The sequence below is a fragment of the Myotis brandtii genome, unplaced genomic scaffold (genome assembly GCF_000412655.1).
Source record: "Myotis brandtii unplaced genomic scaffold, ASM41265v1 scaffold655, whole genome shotgun sequence".
NCBI classification, from domain to species: domain Eukaryota; kingdom Metazoa; phylum Chordata; class Mammalia; order Chiroptera; family Vespertilionidae; genus Myotis; species Myotis brandtii.
In genome coordinates this window covers 2,426,799-2,445,475 of record NW_005370542.1, presented here as the reverse complement: position 1 = coordinate 2,445,475, position 18,677 = coordinate 2,426,799, and the positions used below count along the sequence as shown (strand labels likewise).

The 18,677-nt window shown below is 44.6% G+C and overlaps 1 protein-coding gene across 1 annotated transcript in view; it reads right to left on the bottom strand.

Moving 5' to 3' along the window:
- The window catches only part of FRMPD4 (FERM and PDZ domain containing 4), a 616,060-nt gene that overhangs the window by 583,692 nt on the left and 13,691 nt on the right, over positions 1 to 18,677 (bottom strand). The window contains exon 2 of the mRNA XM_014528843.1: positions 18,180 to 18,292. Coding sequence (XP_014384329.1) covers positions 18,180 to 18,274 — 95 coding nt within the window. The 5' untranslated portion in view covers positions 18,275 to 18,292. The remainder of the gene's footprint in view (positions 1 to 18,179; positions 18,293 to 18,677) is intronic.

Below are 18,677 nucleotides of genomic sequence, written 5' to 3'. Positions count from 1 at the left end.
CCCCCAATTTCATTGTTACAAATTGAACATAATGAAAGCATAGTGATTCATCACAAAAACAATATGCAATTATATATGTGTTTTCCGCTGTCTTAGGCGACCCCTGTGAAAGGGTCGTTCGACCCCCAAAGGGGTCGCGACCCACAGGTTGAGAACCGCTGCCTTAGATCAACAAAATCACCAATGTCTCGGGATCGTTATCTTTCCACTTAGCTGTCCTTGGCGTTTTACCTTAGTTTATAACCTCATGCTTGCAAAATGGATGCTGCAAATCCAGGCATCACATCTTTTTTGTTTTGTAAACTGTGTTATTGAAAGTACAGTGGGGACTTGACTTACGAGTTTAATTCGTTCCATGACGGAGCTCGTAACTCAAATTACTCGTATGTCAAATCAGTTATGAACGAGTGAGACACGTAATGCTGGGCTGATGTTGTGGCGTTCACTGTGACGTTCGCTGCGCCAACTAGCGGTGGGGTATCTGAAGCTGGCTCGTAACCCGAATTTTAGCTCGCAACTCAAAGCAAAAAATCGGCTGAGAGACGGCTCGTATCTTGAAAAACTCGTTAGTCGGGACACTCATAAATCAAGGCCCCACTGTATTACAAATGGCTCCCGCCCCCTCCCCCAGCCTTCCAGGCACTATTATTTGTCCTCGGGTATTGCATATGCATATGTGCATATCAATTCTTTGTTTACTCTCTTCCCGTTCCCCCTCCCCCCAATATGTTAGTCTGTTGCATGTTGCATCAGTTTATTTTCCTCATTAGATTCCACATATAAGTGAGATCATGTGATACTTGTCATTCTCTGACTGGCTTATTTCGCTTAGCAGAAGCGCATTCAAGACAGGAAACAGAAAGTGCAGTGCAGAGAGGGTCTCCTTCCAAATTCTCCCTTTGGTCAGGCAGTGAACTCTCTTCTGGTCATCCCTCAGTAGTCTCACCCCTACGTGTCATTGACCAAAAGTCACCTCATTTGCAAGAGGAGTATTTGTCCAAGGGAAATGGAATTGCCATCGGCTTATTTAGAACACCAGTTCCGGCTCATCCCCGAGGGTTGTGCACACTGCCCACTAAATAAAACTGGGTTCCTGGTGGCCAGGAAGAGGGGAATGTTAGTATGGATACAACCAATTTTGCCTACCACAGAAAGTAATAGAAAAAACACACTATTTGAGGAGCTACTTCCATTATCATCCAAAATAGATTTTTTTCCTCTACAGGTCAATAATATATTCTATCTTTAAAAATAAACATCATAAAAGCCCAAGAGCTATGGGGACAAAATCAAGACTTCAGAGTCCGAACATCAAAGTGAGAACACCACGCAAAGGATCAATGACTCAGTCCTGGTATGGTCACCCTAGATATTCCCCAAAGGTGGCTGATGAGTATTGACCTCCCAAGGGTCTTGGAGGTCAAGGCTGATGTATCAATTCTGACTTGTTTCCTGAGAAAAGTGAAAGTGAGGGCCAAGACAGGAAGTTCGATATTGGTTTCAGCTAATTGTGTGAAAACCACTTAACTCAGTGTTGGTAGGACAAAACTGAGTGTTAAAATTAAAACCCAAATCAAGCTCTTGCCTTCCTTGAAGCCAACTTCTTAAGTGTTCCTCGCCCTTCAACCAAAAAGGTCAAGGATCAACAGGAAAGACGATGTCCACTCTCCCCAGAGCAGTGATGGCGAACCTATGACACGCGTCAGAGGTGACGCGCGCACTCATTTTTTTTTGGTTGATTTTTCTTTGTTAAATGGCATTTAAATATATAAAATAAATATAAAAAATAGAAGTCTTTGTTTTACTATGCTTGCAAAGATCCAAAATTTTCTATATGTGACATGGCACCAGAGTTAAGTTAGGGTTTTTCAAAATGCTGACACGCCGAGCTCAAAAGGTTCGCCATCACTGCCCTAGAGCTTGGTGGCAAAGTCTCTTCTTAATTACTTGGGTAAGTAAGGCAACACCTGATGAAATCTACCTTTCGTGACGAAGAGCTCTGCCTGGTTTTTCTTGAAACAGACACTATAAAAAATAAAAGTGATGCTGATGTAACCAAATGCTAAGTATTTGTACCCACTCACTTGCAAGAGAAAGACAGAAGATAAAGGTGACCATTTCAAAATCGAGAACGCTTCCACAAAATCCTGGTGTTTCACTTCATATTCTCGAAATTAGACTCAAAACAACAGGACACGTTAAAATTGAAAGAGCACAGGATTTCGAATAACATTAATTTTAAAAAGACAAGCTGGAGAGCTACAAAGAGAAATTGCTATAGCATTTTGGCTAGAGAACACAGAATCTAAACGTACCGCTATGGTTTGAGTATTGGGTGTCTGATATAATTTAATGACTTTTCAATTCGTAATTTAAAAACGCCTTGACTTCAAACCCGAAAGCATGGAATTTAAAAGATGGAATTTGAACAAAATGGAACTGTGATTTGGGCTTAAGCTGGAGAAGAGAAATTAGGATTGTAAGGAACCAAGGATGGGTCTCCACGGGGTTTATTAATCAGCCTCATTATTTGATAGATACACTGAATACCTTGATGTTCTGAGTCAAGGAATTCAGACTATATATAGATGGGGTTTGCTTTCATTTGCTCTTCAACCAAAGTTTGATTCTCTTTTCTTCAATAAGAGTGTCATATTAGCATAAATATTAAAATGGAAAATATTCTGGTTTAGAACATGAGGGCACTATATTCCATTTGGGAGTTGAAGTCTATGCTCAATACTGACATATAAACACACACCACCAATCTTGCCCAGCATTTTTCATTTCCTAGAAAGCTTTGGACAATGACCAGTGGTAGATCAGACTCTGAATCATACTCCAAGACTGTGAACAAAATGAAAAATGGCAGCTGTCTCCTGCTCAGTGCTACTTTGTTCTTCCAAAAATTTGCCTTCCTCAGTTTCTTCCGTAGGCCTCTAGGAATACCCTGCTTAGCAATTACATTCTTCCAGTTCTTCAGGCCTAAAACCTTGGCGTTACCCTTGACCCACACTATGTGTGGGTCCCATCCGCAAATCCCGTTAGCCCGATATTTCCAACTGATCCAGAACCTGCGAGTCTTCCCCACGCTCCACAGCCAGCCCAGGGGGACAGCCTCCTGTCACCCCCCTGGGTTACTGCGACAACCCCCTCGCCCGTCTCCTGGCCATCGCGTGTGCTCCGTCCTCAGTCACTCATTTTCCTTCTGGAAATCCTACCTCATAGTGGGTGTGAGGGGCAGGGAAGAGACCACCACCATATCCATTCGGGTTCTAGTCTAAGCGATGGTTTCCCTGCCAAGTGTAGCAGCCAGAGAGCAGATTCCTAGTAACTCCATTTCTCGGAGGTGAGAGTTAAAGAACAGATCTTGCCCTGGCTGGTGTGGCTCAGTGGATAGAGTGTTGGCCTGCCGACTGAAGGGTTCCAGGTTCGATTCCAGTCAAGGGCGCATGCCTGGGTTGCGGGCTCGATCCCCGGTGGTGGGCATGCAGGAGGCAGCCGATCGATGATTCTCTCTCATCATTGATGTTTCTATCCCTCTCCCCCTCTCCCTTCCTCTCTGAAATCAATAAAAATATATATATTTTTTAAAAAAAAGAACAGATCTCATGGAAAGGCAGTTCAATAGTCTGTCAAATTATGTCTTTCATATAGGGCTGCTCACAATTGAATGAAAAGGCGAAGAGAAACAAGGAACTTGGCTCCTAACAGACCTGGAAAAACCGGATCTAACCAAAATGGTTTCAAAGCTTGGCGCCTGAGTCACAAAAAGAAGACTTTTCCCAAGACCAGGCAGTTGGATAATCCTTTAATACCCAACAGTTTTACATTATTTGGGGGCTGCAGGGACGGCAGAAAATGATTCAGGGCAGAACGGTGCTGTACTGACGGCTAATAAGAAATTGATGGGAAGGAAGAAATATTGTCCACTTGCATTTGTGCTATCGTCGCTATAAAGCAGTGGTTCTCAACCTGCTGGCCCTTTAAATACAGTTCCTCATGTTGTGACCCAACCATAAAATTATTTTTGCTGCAACTTCATAACTGTCATGTTGCTACTGTGAGGAATCGTCATGTAAATATCTGATAGGCAGGATGGTCTTAGGCGACCCCTGTGAAAGGGTCGTTTGACCGCCAAAGGGGTCGCGACCCACAGGTTGAGAACCGCTGCTATAAAGTGACTCAGAAGCCAACGCAAAAATTATGTTACATAATGGTCCACTTCAGTGAACGTGCACTTCTGTTCAAAACTCCTCATAAAAACAAAAGTATTATTGGTCACTCACTCAGTGACCATGGCTAAATAATCATTAGTGTCTATCATTTCAACCTTAATCCTTAGCTCTCCTGAGAAGAAAGAGGAGGATGTCAATGAACTGACAATAAAAAAAACAACAACAAATACAGTCCCGACCAGCGTGGCTCAGGGGTTGAGCATCAACCTGTGAACCAGGAGGCCACGGTTTGATTCCTGGTCAGGGCACATGCCCAGGTTGCAGGATCGATCCCCAGTGTGGGGCGTGCAGGAGGCAGCTGATCAAAGATTCTCTCTCATCATTGATGTTTCTATCTCTCTCTTCCTCTCTGAAATAAAAATATATTAAAAAAAAAACCCAAATACATAAAAGGGGAGGTTGGCAGCACAGTGTCAGTTGTAAAGAGTCACCATCACCCTTGAGTCACAGCAAGTGAAAATAAGATTAGATCGATGCCGGGTTTTCGTCTACAATAAACTCTTAAGCCATTTGCTTCTGCACGAACACGTTTTTCTGCAACATCCCTCTTGTTACGGTCACCAGCCCCATCCTGAGAGGAAGCAGATCCATTCTCAATGACGCACGTGCATCTTAGGCATGAGAAATCAGGGTGCCACGGAGAGGAATGTCGAACCTACCGCCATTAGCTGCTAACATCACACAAAATGCCCTACGAATGTATAGGTCAGCCTTCCCGCAATTCTCCACGTCTCTTCAAATTTTCTTTGATGGAAAAGCCATTTTGTAGTTTTTATGAAGCTATTACACAAAAATAGGTCTGCTGTTAAGTAGTTAGGTATTATGTTCACTGCAGAGTGGACGGGGTTGTCGAACACCCTTTCCACCCCTGCTTAGACACCCAGAGCAGTCTTTCCCGTCTCAAAGGCAACGCCATCTTCCCATGCACTTGGGCTCTGACCTTGGAGACATCCTTCACTCACTCACGGACGTTCTCACAATTTATATCACATCAAATTGGGCTCCACTTTCAAAGAATTCCCAGAATCTGGCTTCTTCTTCCGACCTCCGGCACATACAAGATTCTGTCTCACTCTCCCACCGTCTCTCACCTGCATCGGTGACGGGGCATGTCTGAGGCTCCTCTCAGGGAGGCTGATGCGCTGGCCCAGGGACCACACTTGGGTAGCAAGGCTCTGGAGCAGCGGTTCTCAACCTGTGGGTCGCGACCCCGTTGGCGGTCGAACGCCCTTTTCACAGGGGTCGCCTAAGACCATCCTGCAGATCAGATATTTACATGACTATTCATCACAGTAGCAACATTACAGTGATGAAGTAGCAACGAAAATAATTTTATGGTTGGATCACAACATGAGGAACTGTATTTAAAGGGCCAGAAGGTTGAGAACCACTGCTCTGGAATGTACTTCAGATGGAAGGATATTTGAGAAGAGACAGAAAAAGAGGAGGGTATCCTTGGCTGTGAATCACAGGGTAGAGCCATCTACACGCAACACATCCGAGAAGACACTGGGAATAGACCACTGGAGTGGAGTCACCTGCCTGCCAGCCCATGGCCCTTAAAGTCTATTCTCAACACAACAATCAGGTCACGCCACTCTGCCTAAAATTCACAGGTGGCCTAGCTGGTCTGGCTCAGTGGATAGAGCGTTGGCCTATCCACTGAGCCAACCCGGCTAGGGCTCATCGGTTCACTCTTATATGTGCCCTGATCAGGATCGAACCAGCAACCCTGGCGCATCAGGGCAGTAGCTCTAACCAACTGAGCTACTCGGCCAGGGCCAGCATCTGCATTTTAACAAGGTGCCCAAGTGACTAGGGGGCACCTTCCAGTTCAAGAAGCACCTGTTTATTTTATTTTTTTAAATATATTTTGATTTTTTACTACAGAGAGGAAGGGAGAAGGATAGAGAGTTAGAAACATTGATGAGAGAGAAACATTGATCAGCTGCCTCCTGCACACCCCCTACTGGGGATGTGCCCACAACCAAGGTACGTGCACTTGACCGGAATCGAACCTGGGACCTTTCAGGCCGCAGGCCGACGCTCTATCCACCGAGCCAAACTGGTTAGGGCGAAACACCTGTTTAAATGCCCGTTGGGGACAGTTCAGTAGCTCTGCTGTGTCAGGGCTCAGCCCGAGCACACCTCGCTACTGCTGGTCACTGGACATGAACTAAGCAAGGACTCTCTCACCTTGGCCCCTTTACAAACACCAGCTTGGCACCAGGTGGTGGAAAGATAAGGAAGGAACGCTGCAGGAGAAAGCAACTAATAGAGTCTAGTTTGAATCCTCTTCTTACAAATCCACATGCCTCCGAGATTCAGGAAAGCTAACTGGGTTACGTAGACCACGCTAGCCTACAGAGCTCAGGAGGGTGTCTGTGCAATTACACAGGGGAAGCCATTCAGAGCTCAATGGCCGCAAGCCTGCAACTGAGAAATCGCATCAAAGAACATCAATAAGGGACAGATCCTTTCAAGGGAAGGAGCCTTGAGCTCTTACAAGTTCTCTAATGTGGAAGGGTAGCTTGATTAGAGGGGATAAAAAAACACTGAGAAAGACATTCAGGTGCAAATATAAATAGTGACTTTGAAAATGCCCATAGCCCAGCCGGCGTGGCTCAATGGTTGAGCATCGACCTATGAACCAGGAGGTCACGGTTCAATTTCCGGTCAGGGCACATGCCTGGGTTGCGAGCTCGATCCCCAGTGTGGGGCGTGCAGGAGGCAGCCGATCGATCAATGGCTCTCTCATCATTGATGTTTCTATCTCTCTCTTCCTCTCTGAAATCAATAAAAACATATTTTTTTAAAAAAGAAAACAGTGTTTTTGGAATCTGTTGTACAAGTAAGAGCAAGAATCATCTTGTCCAAAACAACCATCTGGGAATCTCTCTGGTCCTTTGAGTTCTCATTTCTTGGGCTGTAGTTGAGCCTAGCCCAGTAGTCGGCAAACTGCGGCTTGGCAAACCGCGGCTTGCGAGCCACATGCGGCTCTTTGGCCCCTTCAGTGTGGCTCTTCCACAAAATACTGACTTCTGCGCGTGGGCCACCAAGTTTCATTTGCACTGTATGTGTGCGCCCGTACTTGGTATTTTGTGGAAGAGCCACACTCAAGGGGCCAAAGAGCCGCATGTGGCTCGCGAGCCGCGGTTTGCCGACCACGGGCCTAGCCAAGTTGACACAGTAAAAGCCATCAGAGGTTAAATGCCTTACCATACCTCGTTCACTGAGGACAGTAACTTGCTCGTAGTTAGCACTCAATAAGTGTGATTATGGTCCTTATCAAAGCCATAATAGTTTATTTAGTCAAAGATTTTCATACAAAAGTACTTGTGCATATAATGCATTTTGATTTGGTCAAGTCTGTTTCCACTTTACATTAGCTTATATTGTAGCCAAAACATATTTTCATCCCTAGCCAAACATAGGTTATTTGTCAACGAAATGTCACAGATAACTTGACAGGCAGTAAGAAATCCTAATGAAACCTTTAAGAACTCAGGGAAAATATATACAAAACAAAACGCAAGCTCAAGCACCTACACAGGAAGCAGCTCCTAACAGCGGTGCCCTTCAGAAGCAGAATCAACTTGAAACTTTGGCTAGACTCCTGGCCAGGATTCCTCCAGACTGTCAAGGTCACAGAAAACAAGGAAAGACAGAGAAATTGTCACAGCCCAGAATAGTCCAGGGAGACAAGGCAATGAAATTCAGTGTGGTACCCCGGATGAGATCCTCGAACAAAAAGTCAATGGTAGAAAACCTGGTGAAATCTAAATCAAGTCTGGAGTTTAATTCCTAGAAATATACCAACGTATCAAGAAAATATAAGATGTTAACAATGGGAGGATGTGAGCGAGGGCTGCGGGGGACTATCTGGGCTATCTTTGCAAGCATTTTGTGAATCTGAAATTATTCTAAAGTGACCAGGGCTATTTATTTAATAACACAGCAAACAAACAAACTTGGAAGAACCTTCAGGAACTTTGCTCCAGTTTCTGAGATCCAGAGGCGTGTGCAGTGAGAAAGCTCTCATGGATTCTGAAGCTAGTCCCAGGATCGAGACCCACCCCCAGCTTTCTGAAATATACTATACTAGAGGTCCGATGCACGAAGATTCATGCAAGAATGTGCCTTCCTTCCCCTGGCTGCCGGCACCGCCTTCTCCCCGGCCAGAGCTGCCTCTCCACCTTTGCTCCAGCCCAGAGCTGCCTTTCTGCCTTCCTACACTGCCCAGAGGCCTGGAGCAGCTGGGGCAGTGCGGAACGCCCGCGTCATCGCCATGGTGACGACACAAGTGTCCCGCCCAGGCCACTCTGCGCCTGTGTATGCAAATTAACCTGCCAGCTTTGTTGGGTTATTCTGCATAATCACCCCTGATTGGTTGGTGGGCGTCACGGAGGTACAGTCAATTCGCATCTTTCTCTTTTATTAGTGTAGATTTCCACTTCTTGCTATAAAATCATCCCTTTAGAACAACACAAGAGACCCGAGGGACAAGAGAGCAACCTATACCCAGGAGCCTTGTCCCAGGAGCCTTGTTGGGCTCCCCCAGTCTCTGACCCAAAGCAGCGGGGCCCTAGGAAATGCAAGATTAGTCTTCTTTCATTCTCTAATGAAAGAAGAGTCCCCTCAGTCTCACCCAAGGATATGTTTTCATTGATTTTTAAATAGAGTGGGAGAGGGAGAGACAGAGAGAAACAACGATGTGAGAGCAACACATCGATTGGCTGTCTCCCGTGCGCACCCCAACCAGGGCCAGGGAACCTGCAACCAAGGTACGTGCCCTCGATGGGAATCGAACCTGGGACCCTTCAGTCCGTGGGCTGATGCTCTATCCCCTGAGCCAAACTGGTTAGGGCCATCTCAGGACTTAATTACTGAACAGAGTAACTCCATTCTCCGCACAGTGGATGTTTATGCAGTGATGCGCGTGCCTCTGGCTGGATCTGGGTGCGCATGTGTCCTTTGCTCATCCTTCTTCCTTCCAACACATGTAGAAGCCAAGGGGCAGGTCGTCGTTAGAGCCTCAAGGCCTCCATCAGGCCAAGACCAAGGGGAGTCCCACTCCCGCTCACTCGCCCGAGGAGGACTGTGGGGGGCTGCCCTGGAGCCTGGTTTGAGTTACAATAAAAGCAAGGGCATTGTTGAAAGACCAGCTTTAGAGCAGAAAGGCTGTACTGTTTCACTTGGCAAAGACCTTGGGCCTCTCTCCAGGTTATTCCTTCCTGCTCTACTGTAAGCATAAAAGCAATGCATTTAGATATGCTCTGAGGTGGGATTTTTACATCAAAGCCAAAATAAGAACTAGAGAGAGAAAGAGAGAGAGAGAGAGAGAGAGAGAGGAAGTTAGCCAGCTCCAGAAAAAAAAGGCAGTATCATTTCTGACCAACTGAGCAGCATCTGAAAAATCTATCTATCCCCATAATATACATACACATCTCCTATATACATACACACAATCACACACACACACATACATGTAAGTGCTAAACTCTACACCTAAAGCCACCGAGTCCTCTGCTCAAGCACAGAAATAACTGTTAGAGTATTATAGAATGTGTTCATGAATTCATGCATCAAATAATGAGTACCTACTATGTGCCAGGAACCGTTCTGGGAGTTGGGAATACAACAGTAGACAAGACGCAATTACTACCCTTATGAAAATGTTAACATTATTAAATCACATGTATCATATATGTATTAAAGTCGGTCACTGGGCTATGTAATCCCTTTACATGCATGTTACCACTTATTCCTCACAACAACCGTACCAGGAGATAAAATGATCACTTCCAGGTTCCAGATGAGAACCTAAGGCAGGGGTGGGCAACCCCTGGCACGCGTGCCAAACATGGCACACCAGTAACTTTTGCTGGCACGCGAAACCCTCTCTTATAATCTTCCATTTACAATTTTTTTCTTTACATAACATGTATACATTAAAAAATAAATGTATTTTTCATCATCATATACTGTGTTTTTGTTGCTCAAATTAATTTTATTATTTCTTCAAGTTTCTTCACATACATACACCTTAAGAGATATCAAGTAGGCGTAACATGTTCTCAAAAAATTAGGGTTGGCACGCAGAAGAATTTTGAGTCAAAGATTTTGCTGGTTTTGGTACGCACTCACAAAAAGGTTGCCTACCCCTGCCCTAAGGCTTATGGAGATCAAGTAATTCACCCAAAGAAAGTGACAGCGCCGAGATTTTGGAAGTAAAAAGAGCAATGAAGCCTCTCTGTACAGTGGGGCCTTGACTTACGAGTGTCCCAACTAACGAGTTTTTCGAGATACGAGCCGTCTCTCGGCCGATTTTTTGCTTTGAGTTGCGAGATAAAATTCGGGTTACGAGCCAGCTTCAGATACCCCACCGCTAGTTGGCGCAGCGAACGTCACAGTGAACGCCACAACATCAGCCCAGCATCACGTGTCTCACTCGTTCACTGTTGATTTGACATACGAGTAATTTGAGTGACGAGCTCCATCACGGAACGAATTAAACTCGTAAGTCAAGGCCCCACTGTACACTGTAACACGCGGTCGGAGCCCCGGAGATGGGGGAAAGGGCTCTGGTTAGTAGGTTTGGGGTCGGGCCAGAGAGTCTGCATTTCTGATGAGCTCCCAGGGATGCTGCTGCCACTGGTCCAGGGATCACGCTTTGTGTAGCTAGGGTCTAGGACCGTGGTCGGCAAACTGCGGCTCGCGAGCCACATGCGGCTCTTTGGCCCCTTGAGTGTGGCTCTTCCACAAAATACCACGTGCGGGCGCGCACGTACAGTGCGATTGAAACTTCGTGGCCCATGCGCAGAAGTCGGTATTTTGTGGAAGAGCCGGTATTTTGTGGAAGAGCCACACTCAAGGGGCCAAAGAGCCGCATGTGGCTTGCGAGCCACGGTTTGCCGAGCTGCAGTTTGCCGACCACGCTGTGGTACCCCGGGCAAGCCAGGACACTTCTCTAGGTCTCAGCTTTCTCAGATGCAAACTTTTAAAAGCTTGTCTAGATCATTTCACGTTCCTTTCATGCCATCCTGTTGTGATAGATTATCTGAAAAATGGCTGCCAGCGTTCCTCCCACCCTACCTGCCCTTCTGCAATGTGACAGTTGCTCTTCCATCAAGAGGTGCAGTCCCTGCCCCGGAGGCTGGCTTGAGATTTTTTTTAAAATATATTTTTATTGATTTCAGAGGAAGGGAGAGGGAGGTATGGAGGAAGAGAGAGAAACATCAATGATGACAGAGAATCATTGCTTGGCTGCCTCTTGCCTGCCCCCTACTGGGGATTGAGCCCGCAATCCGGGCATATGCCCTTGACTGGAATCGAACCTGGGACCCTTCAGTCTGCAGGCCGACGCTCTATCCACTGAGCCAAACCAGCTAGGGCTGGCTTGAGTCTTGTTTGGGTTAGGAGAGCATGACAGAGGTAAGGGTGTGAGACTTCCAGGTCTAGGCCTGAGGAAGACTGGCAGCTTTCCTTTTGCCTTCTGAGGACCCAGCTGCCATGTGAAGAACCATGGGCTAAACTGTGAAACAACAGGGAGAGGTCTAGCCGGCCCCCAGCTCTCAGCACTGAAGCCGAGGGGCCAGATATGTGAGCCCAGCCGCCTTGGACATTCCAGCTCCATCTGACCTTTGAGCTTACGCAGCTACACAAGTAACCCCAGCGGAGATCTGATGCAGCAGATGAACCACCCTGCTGAGCCCAATTCGCAGAATTACTAGCAATAATAAATCTCTGTCATTTTAAGCCATATTGCTTTGGGGGTAGTTTGTTACATAGCAATTGATAGCTGATACACATGTTCTGCTCACATAGGAAATAATAGAAATTTCAAAAGCCAGAATGCTTGGAAGAACTACAAAGAAACAGGCCTACCACTTGGAAGGCAGAAAATATGCCAAGAGCTGACTTTACATTTAGAAAGTTCTTAATGAAGATGTCTCTTCTATATTCAATTTAATTTAATAAATATTTATTCAAGACTACTGGGTAATGTGAGAAAAATAGGAGACAATTCCAACAAATTGTAATATAGTTGGGAATACTAGTAGGTTACAAAAAACAATTAGAAAACATGCATCAATTAAGAATAAGCATATATTTGAGAATGAAAATATCTTAACAGCAACATTAAAATTCTATGGACACTTGACAGTTCAGCCAGTGAATTCTGGAGTTATCAAAGAACAGTTCACCAGAGAACAGTAAACCTAGATAAATGCGGGTGTAAAAAGAGGTATGTGATACCCGAGTAATACTGTTCAAATTTGCTATTCAAAAATGAAAAAGTCAGCCCTATCGACAAATACATTCTTGAAAGTTCTCAAAGTCCTTTCTACAGAGAATGACAATTTTAAATATGCCTTTAAAATTCTTACTTGCTATGGCACATACAATTTCACTAAATTAGTAAATTGTGGGGATTCAAGAATATCATAGAATATAAGCTACAGAAATAGAAATAGAATTTCAGAGATGTAATAGAGGTAAAAATTGTAAAGGTATAATGTAAAAGCCAAAAGCTAATGACATAGAACTTTAAAGGTGAAAGGTGTACGCAAAATAAAACTGGGAAGTAAATATAAAGGATTTGATTAGTAGTGATCATCTTTAGTCCCCTCACCCACATCCCAGATAGTCAGGAAAAATGTTTCTGCTCAAATGTCTCCTTTGTAGAAAGACGAGTGGTAGAACATTCCAGAGAACGTGTACAATTAGCACAAAAATCCTGAGTCAAAAAAAAAGAATTGGTATTAAGATGTGATCAGATAACAATAAAAATATTAAAAATAGGATAAGCAAAAAAATTAAACAACGAAAATGGCTGTGTGTGAGCATGTGTGCGTTCCCCGCTTTGGGGGTTCGAGTTCTGTATTGGGGAAGGGAAGATGGGCAAACATATTAAAGACAGCCAACTCCCAACCCATTAGCTGCAGTCCCCGGGGAAGATTGTGTTCAACCCTGTCAGCAAGGATCTGCAATGCAGGATAGCCATCTCTCTCCCTCAGAGTGAGCTTTTAAAGGGCAAAGCACAGCCCTTGTTCGAGAAGGATCCTTCAAGTGCAGGCTGAATTGCCTGACATCTCTGTTTGCATGTCAAAGTACTGAGTGTGTTTGTGCTTTGTAACCAGAACTAAACTGATCTCTCTGAAATTCCAATGTGTTTCTCATCCGTTTCCTTCTAGAAATCTACTTTATTGAGGCAGGAGAAGACTCCCTAATTGTCATCTAAAAAAAAATCTTCAGAAAATAGGGGTGCATGTGGAGGAAAACTGACTGGGAGCACAAATTGGTGGGGTTTCAAGCATTGATTACTACTGGATACACCTTTTTAAAAAATATTTTTTTTATTGATTTCAGAGAGGAAGGAAGAGGGAGAGAGAGAGAGAGAGAGAGAGAGAAACATCCATGATGAGAGAGACTCATGGATTGGCTGCCTCCTGCAAGTCCCCCACTGGGGATCGAGCCCATAACCCGGGCACCGGAATCGAACCTGGGACCTTTCAGATCACAGGCCGACGCTCTATCCACTGAGCCAAACCGACTAGGGCTGGGGCACCTTGCTTTTATAAGTGTTTGCCCACAAATGCATCCCAGCCACTGAAAGTACAGAAGGAATAATCAAGTGCATAGATGAGCCTCAATAAGATTTTGCTTTATTTGAGTATGTATTCAAAGCTTTGGAAAAATAGCTTTGACCCTCAGTTAATTGAATAAAGTCTATTGAACAGAGACAATGTATTGGATAGCACTTCTAAGCCCTTTCTTCCCCTTAGGGCAGTGGTCAGCAAACTGCGGCTTGCGAGCCACATGCGGCTCTTTGGCCCCTTGAGTGTGGCTCTTCCTAAGCCTTAGGAGTCTAATTAAGTTTAATAACAATGTACCTATCTATATAGTTTGAATTTAAAAAATTTGGCTCTCAAAAGAAATTTCAATCGTTGGACTGTTGATATTTGGCTCTGTTGACTAATGAGCTTGCCGACCACTGCCCTAGGTCATGTATACACCCAAGCAGGGCAGGTGGATGCGGCCTATTTTAAACATTTTTAAAATAAATATGTTTTTATTGAGTTTAGTGAGAGAGGAAGGGAGAGGGAGAGAGAGAGGAACATCAACGATGAGAATCATGGATCGGCTGCCTCCTGCATGCCCCACACTGGGGATCGAGCCCACAGCCCAGGCATGTGCCCTGAGCGGGAATCGAACCGGAGACTTCTTGGTGCACAGGATGACACTCAACCACTGAGCCACACCGGCCAGGGCTAAAACTGACTTTTTGATATACAGTTCTATAAAAGTCATCACATGTATAGATTTTTATAGCCATGACCAAAACTAGGACACAGAATACTTCTGCTACATGAGGTCCTATCATACCCCGCCCCCACCCCTAGCACCCCTTGATCCGTCAGTCACTATAGTTTTGTCTCTTTCAGAACATCATAAAAATGGAATCGATACTATGTAACCTTTTGAAACATGCTTCTTTCACTCAGCATAATGCCTTTGACATTCATCCAGAGTGCTGTGTGTATCGATAGCTTGTTCCTTTTTATTGCCAAGTAGTATTTCATTGTAAATGTTTAACACTGTTTTTCCATTCATCCATTGAAGGATTATTTGGGCTGTTTGCAGTCTGGGGAAATTTTGAATACAGTTGCCATAAACCTTTGTGAAAGGTTTTTCTCTGAAGGCGAGTTTTCATTTCTCTAGGGCTGTGGTCGGCAAACCACGGCTTGCGAGCCACATGCGGCTCTTTGGCCCCTTGAGTGTGGCTCTTCCACAAAATACCACGTGCGGGCGCGCACGTCCAGTGCGATTGAAACTTCGTGGCCCATGCGCAGAAGTCGGTATTTTGTGGAAGAGCCACACTGAAGGGGCCAAAGAGCCGCATGTAGCTCGCGAGCTGCAGTTTGCCGACCACTGCTCTAGGGTACGTACCCAGGATTGGGATCATACGGGTTTTACAGCAAATATATATTCAGTTTTATGGGAAACTACTAAATGGTCTCCAAAGTGGCTACAGCATTTTTTAGAAATATATTTTATTGATTTTTTTACAGAGAGGAAGGGAGAGGGATAGAAAGTTAGAAACATCGATGAGAGAGAAACATCGATCAGCTGCCTCTTGCACACTCCCTACTGAGTATGTTGCAACCAAGGTACATGCCCTTGACCAGAATCGAACCTGGGACCCTTCAGTCCGCAGGCCGACACTCTATCCACTGAGCCAAACCGGCTAGGGCGTGGCTACAGCATTTTGCTGGTACACTACCCTGGCGATGTATGGGGGTTCCAGTGGTCCCACACCCTCGCTAGCACTTGGTATCGCCGGTACTGGCATTGCCAGCCTTTCTCATTTTTGCCACTTTAGCAGGTGCGGTGTGGTATCTCATTATAGCCTTGACTTTTATCTTTGCACCCCAGCACTCAGCGCCTTGGTAGGGTCTCAGTATTTGTGGAACTGAAACAAACTCACCCCATTTTTTTACTCCTGTTTTAAAACTCACTAATGTTTTTTAAATACATTTTTATTGATTTTAGAGAGGAAGGGAGAGAGAGAGAGATAGAAACATCAACGATGAGAGAGAATCATGGATCAGCTGCCTCCTGCACCCCCCACACTGGGGATCAAGCCCACAACCCAGGCATGTGCCCTGACCTGGAATCAAACCGTGACTTCCTGGTTTATAGGTCAATGCTCAACTACCGAGCCACACCGGCCAGGTAAAACTCAATGTTTTAATTATATTTTCTACCAAGCTTTGTGTTTAAAACCAAAGAAATTACATAGACGTATTAACCTCCCTCCTAACTTCCTGTACTCACTCCTGCTCCCAAGTTCTAAACAAATCACTCTTTCTACTGGAAGATCGATAACCTATGATTTTTGCTCGAACTTAAAGTGAACTTGAAGGCTAGCAAACAGGATTGCTTTTGAAAGGCTCTATTAATACCATTACTAGTACTAACAGGAAGAATCACCATCAGTAATTGAATAATTAGATGAGCCAGGCACTGTTTTAGGAGCTGTTTCTCTAGCCCAGCGGTTCTCAACCTTGGCTGCACATGAGAATCACCTGGGAATCTTTTTAAAATCCTGATTTCTGGGGTGTGGCCACAACATGAGTAACAAAGAAACAGAATTGTGCAGCCAAGGTTGAGAACCACTGCTCTAGGAAAATGATCCCCGTCCATGAAACCCGGAAGCTAGTTTACATAGTTCTATACTTTCAAGCTCCCTCCAGGAGATAGAAGCTGAAGTTGGAATAATGGCTGCTTTTATGTTGAGTCATAAAACAAAATAGTATTTTAGAGATAAAAAAATAAGATTAATAATATGCTACCCGAATCATCTCTTGACGACGCATATCTAGGGATAACATAGAACTTCACTTTTTAGAGGCATATGGGGCACTAATTCTAATAAAACAGGACACACTGGACTTTTCGCTGGATACATGGAGTTAAAACTACGGCCAACAAACTGAAATTCAGTGGTTTGCCTTTAGTATTTTGACCTAAAATACTTCATATCTCTTCTATTACCTACTCTCCCCCAAGCCCATAAATAATATGCTTCAATGAACTTGAAGTTGAATTTCTTTCTTTTTATGTTATTGACCAGGCAAGCAAGACACCCAAGTCGCGGGCTCCTATGTCTCTAGTGACCACTCCCCTCGGCCTAAACACTCAATCATTTCATCCTTCAAGCATGAAATCGGGGGGAAATCTGTCCACCAAAAAAAAATACAGTTATGTCACAAGCAGCCATTTTGGGGGATCGTAGTTCCAAAATGTCAGAGTTTTGTGTGTTCCAGTCCCATACAATGACAGCATCCATTTCTATATTTTCTTTACAAGGAACTACGTCACAGAACGAGGTTTCATCCGTACTGATGCAAACTCTCAAAACTGTCTTCAAACAAATAGTGCCACCAAGTGATTACAGTCAAGGAAAACTATGACAACTCTACAAAATATGTGGCTCCAAGTCCCAGGCAGTAAAAGTCAAGGTCATGAATTGTATCCGTTTGGAGAGCTTTTCGTAACTTGTGGCAGTTGCATTACACATGGTCCTCCACAGTGTTCTTATTTCAGTGCTTAAACACTCAATAACCATAGAACCTACTGCAAGAATATCATTTACTTGAATTCTTAAGCGGCTTATAATACACAGCGTCAGTGATTAATGAGAAAGCATTAAATAGCAAATGACTGGAAACTTTCCAATCAGCCTTCCAAAATGTACGCATTCCTGACAAAGTTCTCATATGAAACCCAGACAACCCCGAGAAAAAAAAATCAGATATTTATATAAACCATAAGGCACTCGGTAATGATCTGAGCTTTCTATCCAATTGTGGTTTTTCTCAAAGGAGAAAAACTTCTTCAGACCATCGAACATCCTGCAAACCAATTTGCATAACCAACATCACATTTTCTGTTTGAAATCAAAACTTTTCATCCTTCCAGATCCATGGGTCACTGAGAAGGTACCATTTTTTTTTTAAAGAAAATAAACACAGCGCAAATCAATTTCCCTTGCAAAAAAGTGTAGTCAAAAGTTGACTGTGAATCATAGCTTATTGTAATACCATACATAAGGACAAGCAGCTGAAATCAGTTTCTCTTCCCCCGAAAGTGCCTCTGGGCATTTAGTCTTGAGGGACTAAACCACCAAAGCGGTATATGATTTTGTACTTTTCCTTTCCAGGATATTCCTGCCTCCCCCTCAATATTCTTTCTAAACATTACAGTCGCCAGGACAAACCTCAGCAGGATCTTGTCCCTTTCCTACCGAAGGCATCATTCTGAGACCTGGCTTTCAAGCCTGGTCCAGAGAAACTCATCACGCCGCAGAACAGGAGCTCATCTCCGAAAACACGGCCAGACCCCCGCCATGTGAACTTGACCACTATTACTCACGGGCACACATGTCCTCCTCCGTCCGCTGCCGCCTTGCCAAAGCCCCAGGGGATGGAGAAGGTCTGCCAAGTTTCCCCTTCGAGATCCTGGTCCATGGTAGGCAGCCAAACAGCCTGCGGATGGAAGGGAAGGGCCGCGTTTATTCTTTTACAAGAATGATCGCATCCTAACAAATCCCTGCTAGACAAGAGCGAGCGGGGAAGGAGAGGAGGAATCGGTGCCGGGAGGCCAATTATATTTCATCTCGCAGCTACTCGGAAACCAGATCTGCTCAGACAGTCACGTGCTTGGAGAGATTTGAAGATGCAAAAGAGGAGTAGCTGTGTCTTTTGTAAATTATTAACAGGGACTTTTTTCCTGACCGTGAGCAAAGATGAGTGGATGACTCATTTAAGAAAAAAAGCAAAAAAGCAATCATGGTCCTAACCAGCCGTGGGCAAACTGCGGCCCGCGGGCCGCATCCGGCCCATTTGAAATGAATAAAACTAAAAAAAAAAA